The sequence below is a fragment of the Tribolium madens genome, unplaced genomic scaffold (assembly GCF_015345945.1).
Source record: "Tribolium madens isolate multiple individuals breed KSU strain unplaced genomic scaffold, Tmad_KSU_1.1 Scaffold_19;HRSCAF=116;Tcas5.2_LG9, whole genome shotgun sequence".
Taxonomy (NCBI): Eukaryota; Metazoa; Arthropoda; class Insecta; order Coleoptera; family Tenebrionidae; genus Tribolium; species Tribolium madens.
In genome coordinates this window covers 1,413,544-1,423,394 of record NW_025400983.1, presented here as the reverse complement: position 1 = coordinate 1,423,394, position 9,851 = coordinate 1,413,544, and the positions used below count along the sequence as shown (strand labels likewise).

At 26.5% G+C, this 9,851-nt stretch overlaps 1 protein-coding gene across 4 annotated transcripts in view; it reads right to left on the bottom strand.

The window, feature by feature from the left end:
* Window positions 1–9,851, bottom strand: part of LOC123013719 — a 196,451-nt gene that overhangs the window by 39,303 nt on the left and 147,297 nt on the right. For all 4 annotated transcript variants that reach the window (XM_044412445.1, XM_044412454.1, XM_044412464.1 and 1 more), the window contains exons 4-5: window positions 3,524–3,615; window positions 3,099–3,182 (exon numbers count right to left, since the gene is read on the bottom strand). In XM_044412445.1, coding sequence (XP_044268380.1) covers window positions 3,099–3,182; window positions 3,524–3,615 — 176 coding nt within the window. The remainder of the gene's footprint in view (window positions 1–3,098; window positions 3,183–3,523; window positions 3,616–9,851) is intronic.

The window sequence follows — 9,851 nt, the reverse complement described above, 5'->3', positions numbered from 1 at the left end:
ATAAATTTGAAAAATTTTCTCAAAACAATGAGGCAAAAAATTGCGAAATTTGGTCTGAAATACAATTTTCACTAAAAAAACTCACAAAATTTGTGAGATTTTACTAAAACTAAGTAGGGAATTTCGAAATTACCTCTGAAATTCACTATTTTTGATTATATATTTTATTGAATTTGAACAGTTTAATACATTTTAGATTTTTTCAGAATAAAGCAGAAAATTGCAAAATTGGATCTAAAAGGTTTTATTTTCACTTATTTCGATAAGTTTTAAACATTTTTTTAATCAAGGAACTAAATAAATTTAAAAGATTTAGCAAAACAAGCCAAAAATTGTAAAATTGGCTCTGGCTCTTTTTTTCATAATATTATGAGCATTTTTACCTAGAAATTTACTAAATTCCTGAAAATGTACGACAACAAGACAAGAAATTTTACTCATTTTGATAATTTTATAGTGTTTTATCAAGAAATGCACTAAACTTGAAAATGTTGTTAAAGCAGTACCAAAAATTGCAAAATTGGCTCCAAAATGCGATGTTTTCTATAAATTTAGTAACCTTTCTTCCCGAGAAATAAATAAAATTTGAGAGATTTTGTTAAAAAAAAGTTAAAAAAAACTACAAAAGTAAATTTGCAATGTTTTATTCTAATTTATTTCAATAAGTTTAAAGTATTTTTCACTGCAAAACTAAACAAACTTGAAAAACAAAACTCACAAAATAAAAAAAAATGCCACACAATTGTAGAAGATTACAAAAATAGTTCTGAAATGCTTTTTTTGCTTATTTACAAAATTTGATAAATGCTTTATTTTCACTCCGTTTTTGATAAATTTCAACAAGTTTTGAGCATTTTCCAACAAAAAAAAAACAATTAAATTTGAATGAAGACAACAAATAATTGAGGAAAAAGTCAAAATTTTATGAATCTGAAATATTTATTACAATTTATTTATTATTTTTTCATCAAAAAAGCACTTTTTCTTGGAATCAAAGTGACCACATGCAATTCATTAAAAAAATTAAAATTTAGTAACATTTTTAACATGAAACTCACAAATTTTGGGAAATTCTGTTAAAATAAGATAAATATTAAGCAAATTAAGTCTAAAATGTCTTATTATTGTTTATTTTCTAAGATTTAGAGCATTTTTCTTACAAAAATTAAATAAATTTGAAAAATTTTTCCAAATCGATGAGGCAAAAAATTGCAAAATTTGGTCTGAAATGCGGTATTTTTGCAAATTATAAAGCGTTTTTACTAAAAAATTTGTGAGATTTTACCAAAATTAGCTAGGGAAATCCAAAATTATTTCTGAAATTTACTATTTTCGATAATTTTGATGAGTTTAAACAGTTTTAATGAGAAACTTAATAAAGTCTAGATTTTGAATAAATAAAGTAAAAAAATACGCAATTAGGTCGAAAAAGTCTTATTTTCATTTTTCCATAAGTTTAAAAAAACATTTTTTTAAACAAGAAACTAAGTGAATTAAAAACGTTATTTTTTCATGAAATTATAAGCAATTTTACCTAGAAATTTACTAAATTACGACAAGACAAGAAATTACAAGATTAGCTCTGAAATGCAATATTTTTACTCATTTTGATAAATTTAGAGTGTTTTATCAAGAAATGCACTAAACTTGAAAATGTTGTTAAAGCAGTACCAAAAATTGCAAAATTGGCTTCAAAATGCGATGTTTTCTATAAATTTAGTAACCTTTCTTCCCGAGAAATAAATAAAATTTGAGAGATTTTGTTAAAAAAAAGTTAAAAAAAACTACAAAAGTAAATTTGCAATGTTTTATTCTAATTTATTTCAATAAGTTTAAAGTATTTTTCACTGCAAAACTAAACAAACTTGAAAAACAAAACTCACAAAATAAAAAAAAATGCCACACAATTGTAGAAGATTACAAAAATAGTTCTGAAATGCTTTTTTTGCTTATTTACAAAATTTGATAAATGCTTTATTTTCACTCCGTTTTTGATAAATTTCAACAAGTTTTGAGCATTTTCCAACAAAAAAAAAACAATTAAATTTGAATGAAGACAACAAATAATTGAGGAAAAAGTCAAAATTTTATGAATCTGAAATATTTATTACAATTTATTTATTATTTTTTCATCAAAAAAGCACTTTTTCTTGGAATCAAAGTGACGACATGCAATTAATTAAAAAAATTAAAATTTAGTAACGTTTTTAACATGAAACTCACAAATTTTGGGAAATTCTGTTAAAATAAGATAAATATTAAGCAAATTAAGTCTAAAATGTCTTATTACTGTTTATTTTCTAAGATTTAGAGCATTTTTCTTACAAAAATTAAATAAATTTAAAAAAATTTCCCAAATAGATGAGGCAAAAAATTGCAAAATTTGGTCTGAATGCGGTATTTTTGCAAATTATAAAGCGTTTTTACCAAAAAAACTCTCAAAATTTGTGAGATTTTACCAAAATTAGCTAGGGAATCCAAAATTATTTCTGAAATTTACTATTTTCGATAATTTTGATGAGTTTTAATGAGAAACTTAATAAAGTCTAGATTTTGACTAAATAAATTAAAAAATTACGCAATTAGGTCGAAAAAGTCTTATTTTTCACTGCAAAACTAAACAAACTTGAAAAACAAAACTCACAAAATAAAAAAAAATGCCACACAAGAGTAGAAAATTACAAAATTAGTTCTGAAATGCTTTTTTTGATTATTTCGATGGTTTTAGTTAGTGTTTTACTGAAAAAGTTACGAAGTTTTCAAAATTTTATAATTGCGTTATTTTGACTCTGTTTTTGATAAATTTCAACAAGTTTCGAGCATTTTCCACTGAAAAAACAATTAAATTTGAATGAAGACAGCAAATTATTGGGAAAAAATCTGTATTTTATAAATCTGAAATATTTATTACAATTTATTTATTTTTTTTTCATCAAAAAAGTGTTTTAAACAATATGAAATTTTCAAAAAAGTGTCCCAAATTTTGACTCACTTTCCGCATATTTGTTCAAAAATTCCAAATCTGTTTTTATTTTTCATCCCCGACAAATAATTTTCAAGATATTTCTCAAAAATTAGCTTAATAAAAAATGTTTTACCGTTGGTTCCGTTGATTGCAGGGCATTTGCAGGCATTTTTCAGCTTTCCATCGAACGCACAGCCCTGAACACAGTTGTCACATCCTGAAAAGAAACCGTAAAAAGTCGACAAAATCGTACAAATTACAGCAATTGTCACTCATAACAATGAAAATTAATCCAATTGCGAATTGGGTCATCAAAGCAATTAATTTACTTTCTTATTTAAAGTTTGCGCTTCGCTATCCTCAACCATTGTGTTTCTCCTTATCAGATCGATGCTTTGTGTCTTGTCGGATTTCTATCGTCGTGTTTTAAATATTTCACTCGAGGAGAACACCGACAAGGGACCCCAAACTCCCAGAATAATCGTTCGAGAATTCCAAACAAACTATTATGATTCGGTCGCTTTCCTACAGGGAGTGCATTCGAATTTTTTCACTTACCGGCGGGTTTCAGCGCGCTGAAGGGAATTTGACAGGTTTCGCCGGTGAAGCCCGACTGGCAGTGGCATTTCACGGCTGAAACTCCGACATGACTGAAAAAAGAAAAATTATGCGAAGATTATAATGGAATAAAGGGCAAACTAGGGTGGGAGGCGAAAGGAGAGAATTAAAGTGTGAAATAGTAATGGGTGGAGAGCTGGAGAAGATTTGGTGCTTTTTCTTGGCGAGTTTCTTATCACAAATATTTAAGTTTTCGACAAAAATAGGTTCGAGAGTTGTGGAATTGTAAAAATTTGCGAAATTAGTTTGTTCAACGCTAATTTCAATAAGAAATAAATGAATTAAAAAATGACAATTTCAAAATTTCTTCTGGAATGCGTTTACGTTTTTAATTTTCGCAACAGGGAAACAGTTTTGGGAAAATTTACTGAAAATACACTATAAAAACAGTTATTTATTTTCTTAAAGTCGCCAAATTTGAACCTATGAGTGTTTTTACGAGAAACTTGGCAAAAATGAGGATAAAAAGTCTCAAATTATATCTAAAATGTGTTATTTAATAAACTAATGTGCGTTTTTCAACGAAAATTTAAAATATTTTGCCAAATATTTCTATAATTTTAGAGCATTTTTCAGCAAGAAATGGAGCAAAAATTTGGAAAATTAAGTCTAAAATGTTTTATTTTATTTATTTATTTTGGTGGATTTAGAGATTTCAATGCAAAACCAAATAAATTTTAAAACTTTTTCTAAAACGAAAAAAAAAATTTGCAAAATTAGGTTTTGAATACGATTTTAATATGAATTTGGGTGTTTTTGATAAAGAGTTCTCAAAATTTGTAAGATTTTACCAAAACTACTTGTGAATTTCAATTTCAATAATTTTGATGAATTTAAAAATAGTTTTGCTTAAACTTAATAAACGATGAGGCAAGAAATTGCAAAATTTGGTCTGAAATGCAATTTTTATCATAAAACTCACAAAATTCGTGTGATTTTATAAAAACGGAATAGGGAATTTCAAAATTACTTCTGAAATTCACTATTTTCGATTACATATTTTGTTGAATTTAAACAGTTTATCACATTTTAGATTTTCCCGGAATAAAGCAGAAAATTACAAAATTTGGCCTAAAAGGTTTTATTTTTACTTATTTCGATAAGTTTGAAAAAATTTTTTAATCAAGAAACTAAATAAATTTTAAAGATTTTGCAAAACAAGCCAAAAATTGTAAAATTGGCTTTGAAATACGTTCTTTCTTCATGATATTAAGAGCATTTTTGCCTAGAAATTTACTAAATTTCTGAAAATTTACGACAAGACAAGAAATTACAAGATTAGTTCTGAAATGCTATATTTTTACTCATTTTGATAAATTTAGAGTGTTTTATTAAGAAATGCACTAAACTTGAAAATGTTGTTAAAGCAGTACCAAAAATTGCAAAATTGGCTCCAAAATGCGATCATTTCTCTAAATTTAGTAACTTTTTTCCCGAGAAATAAACATGTGAGAATTTTTTTTAAAAAAAAGTTAAAAAAAACTACAAAAGTAAGTTTGCAATGTTTTATTCCCATTTATTTCGATAAGTTTAAAGCATTTTTCACTGCAAAACTAAATAAATTTGAAAAATAAAACTCACTAAATTAAAAAAATATTACCACACAAGAGTAGAAAATTACAAAATTAGTTCTGAAATGCATTGTTGCATATTTCGATAGGATTAGATAGTGTTTTACTAAAAAAGTCATTACATTCGAGAAAATTTTGACAAATGCGTTATTTTCGCTCTGTTTTTGATAAATTTCAACAAGTTTTGAGCATTTTCAATCAAAAAAACAATTAAATTAGAATGAAGATAACAATAATTGGGAAAAAATCAGAATTTCATGAATCTTAAATATTTATTACAATTTATTTATTATTTTTTCATGAAAACAGCACTTTTTCTTGGAATCAAAGTGATGACATGCAATTAAACGAAACAATTTTCGTCGAGCTTTGTAGAGCTTTATTTTATAAATCATAAAGTAGTTGCGGGCTTTTGCCCGACTTTTAATACCAAGCGAGCTTTTAATCATCAATAAACACGACATACATTTTTTCGTTTAGTTCAATTTAAAATCGTAATACAATTTTCGTTGAAATTCGTTCAAAAATAGAATTTTAGTAAATTTCGTCAACTGTACACTATTTTCTAGTTGTGGAAAAAGCAAAACTTGAAAATCGCCGTATTGCCACCCTAACCAATATGTGAACAGCGTCTTGATGCAAATTCAACGTCGGAAATTGAATGTTGAAGCATCTCAACACAATGAAAAGTTATAACAAAATCGCTTAAATTTAGTAAATCTAATGAATTTCTTGGTAAAAAACATTTTCCAATAACACATTTCAGACCTAATTTTGCAATTTTTTATCTCATTTTGGCAAAGTATCTCGGAAATTGAATGTTGAAGCGTCTCAACACAATGAAAAGTCAAAGCGTTTTCCGCGAAACCACTTAGTCGAGTCGTTAACGGCCTCAGTCACCCATTGGCTAGTTTATGCACAAGTTTGACCGGATTTCGGCCTGAGATATGGATCCAAGTTTCCAACATTTAGGTTAAATACAACCGCTTGAATTTCAGGCCTGAAACAATAACGCTGAAACTTAATTGGTTACTCCCGGTGTCGTTTTCGGTTAATTAATTTTTAATTTTTCAGCGTTTTCACTCGTTTTCGAATAAACATGATGCGGAATGCAGGGATTTTTCAGTTAAAATACGATTTCCACCTCAAAACTTGAGATTACAACATCTTTAGATGACAGTTTAATACAGTTTCCAGATGTAAAAGTCATAAACAGACCCGGCGCATCCACCGTTACTATCATAGAAATTTTTGCATTTTGTACTGAAAAATTCACCAAATTCAAGTAAGAATTGCTAAATTTGGGTGAGTTTGGGGTATTTTTACCGAAAATTGTAGCAATTTTGAAAAATTGTGCCCAAACGAGACAAAAAATTCCAAAATCGAAACTGAAATGTATTAATTTATGTTTTTCAAAGAAAAACTCACTAAAAAAAGAAAAAATTACGAAAGTGTCTCTTTTTGGCTTGTAGCATTCAATGTATTTGTGAAACTAACTAAATATGAAAGATTTTGCAAACATTGTTAAATTAGATCTATGTTATTTATAATTTGTAAGAGTTTTTCCACCGGAAAATTTTTAAAATTTGTGATTTTACTAAATCAGAGTTTAGAATTGCAAAATTGGATCAGAAAAGCGGTAGAAAAGCGGTTTTCAGTGAAAAACTTACGGATTTTCAACGATTTTGTTAAAACAAGACAGAAAATTATAGAATTACGCCTGAAATGCTTTACCTTCGGTTATTTCATTAAGCTTACAGCATTTTTCAGTAAGAAACTAGATAATATTTCATTGTGTGTCCTGAAATTATTTTTGCTTATGTCGATGGATTTAGAAAATGTTTTAGTCAGAAAATAATTTTAATTTCAGAGATTTTGACAAAATTTTTGCCCATTTCGCTAAATTAAGAGCTTATTTTGCCACAAAAAACTCAAAATAAATTTCAGAAATATTTAAACCAAAATTTGTTTTTGCCAAGAACGAGACATAAAAATTAGAAGATTAAGTTTACAATTTATTACTTTTATAAATCTAAGATCGCTTTTTATCAAGAAACACAAAATTTGAGAGATTTGGTTAAAAAAAAAATTATAAAAAAAACTGCAAAACCAACTTTAAAGTTCATAATTTTTGCTTATCTCGATAGATTGAAAATCAATTTTTTTTGAAAAACAAACTAAATTTGCGAGAGTACATAAAATCATAGTAGAAAAGTAAGGCTGAAATGCCCATTTTTTACCTGAAATTTGATAAGTAAGAAACATTTTGAAAACGAAACTAAAAATTGCAAAATTAATTATTATAAAAAATGTGCTATTTTCTATGAATCTAGAAGCGATTCACTCTCACAAAATGTGAGAAATTGTGCCAAAAAGTTTGTAACCATATGAAATTTAGAGCGTTTTTCAGCAAAAAACGTGATTTCAGAAACGCAAAATAAATTTCAGAAACAACACCAACACTAAACCAAAATTTGTTTTTGTTTATTACAAAAAGTTTAGGATTTCTCACTAAGAAAAATTTAAGTAATTTTATATAAGTAATTAGTAATGTAATTTTCATGTTTTTTTATAAATTCAATAAATGTAAAAAAGTTTGCCAAGAACAAGACATAAAACTTAGAAAATTAAGTCTAAAATTTGTTACTTCTATAAATCTAGGAACGTTTTTCATCGAGAAACTCCCAAAATTCCAGAGATTTGGTTAAAACAAAATAAAAAAAAAACTGCAAAACCAACTTTAAAATTCATAATTTTTGCTTATCTCGATAGATTTAAAATCTATTTTATTGAAAAACAAGCTAAATTTGCGAAGTAACATAAAATCATAGTAGAAAATTAAGACTGAAATGGTCATTATTCACCTAAAATTTTATAAGTATGAAAAATTCTGGCAAAACGAGACTGAAAATTGCAAAATTAGGCCTGAAATGTGAAAAAATTTACCAAGAAAGATGTAAAACCGTACAGTAAGATTAGTTTCTACTTATTTACAGCGATTGAAAAATTTTTCTCACTGAAAAAATTATTAAATTTAATATAACAAACATAAATAATTTTGAGAAAAAAGGACTTTTATTTGTGTAGCAAGTAATGACATTTACAACATGTTTCATAAACTCTGAATTACCTGAAACATCTAAAAATAAGCAGAAAATGTTTTTGCTCATCCACTGATAAATGTAATAGAGGTTTTGCCAAAAACAAGACAAAATTGCAAAATTTAGTCTGAAATCTCTCATTTCTATAAATTTAGAGCTTTTAACACAAAAAATTTAAGATACTTTGTCAAAATGAGATAAAAAAGTGCAAAATTAAGTCTGAAATGTGTTATTTTAAAACAACAAAAACTAACTTTAAAGTTCATAATTTTTAATTATGAATTAAGGCTGAAATGGCTATGATTTACCTAAAATTTGAGAGATTCTGCCAAAACGAAACTGGAAATTGTAAAATTAGTTTGTAGAAGAAATTGTGCCAAAACAGTATAAAATTTCGAGCATTTTCCAGCAAAAAACGTAATTTTAAAAATGTTTGAATTGAGTTTTGCACTAAAAAATCACTAAATTTGAAATAATAAATAAAAAACAGACCCGGCGCATCCACCAATTCCGCTCTTCTTTCCTTAAAATTCGTGTTTTTGGGCCATTTATCTAATTTGAGGAGACAATAAAACGGAATAATTCCGCAGCAGTGATAAAAACCCGCTCTGGGGTCGAAGCACGTATGATGAACAAAGTTAAATGATTTGTTTTTATCTACAAGACTGGTCTTTTTCGTGTCGTTTGCAACGAATCTGCCGTAAAAACGATGTCCCCCATCACTCTTCATATCGGAAAATCGTGTCGGTGATTTGTCATTTTTTAAACTTGTTACTATTCATGAAACTGTAATCAATTCTAATCAGGCGTTGCGTTGGTCGAGAAAAATTTTTAATTTCCCTAAATTAACAAAGCCAAAGCACTCATTTTCGAATTAACTCTAAATGTCGTAAAAACAAAGAGGAGGTGTAAGAAAAATTCTCTAAATCTTGAAAAATAAACAATAATAAAACATTTTAGACTTAATTTGCTTAATATTTACCTTATTTTAACAAAATTTCCCAAAATTTATGAGTTTCACGTTAAAAACGTTACTGAATTTTATYTTTTTAATTAATGTCACTTTGATTCCAAGAAAAAGTGCTTTTTTGATAAAAAATAATAAATAAATTGTAATAAATTTTTCAGATTCATAAAATTCTGATTTTTTTCCTCATTAATTTGTTGTCTTCAATCAAATTTAATTGTTATTTTGTTGGTAAATGGTCAAAACTTGTTGAAATTTAACAAAAACTGCCAAACTAAGACATTTATCAAATTTTGCACTTTTTTTCTTTTTTTCGAATTTAGTGATTTTTCAGTAAAACACTATCTAAAACCATTGAAATAAGCAAAAAAGCATTTCAGAAATAATTTTGTAATTTTCTACTTTTGTGCGGCATTTTTTTTTAAATTTATTTAGTTTTTCAGTGAAAAATGCTCTAAACTTGTCGTAATAAGTGAGTATGAAACATTGTAAGCTTACTTTTGTAGTTTTTTTAATTTTTTTTTTAACAAAATTTCTCAAATTTTATTTATTTCTCGGGAAGAAAAGTTACTAAATTTATAGAAAACATCGCATTTTGGAGCCAATTTTGCAATTTTTGGTACAACATT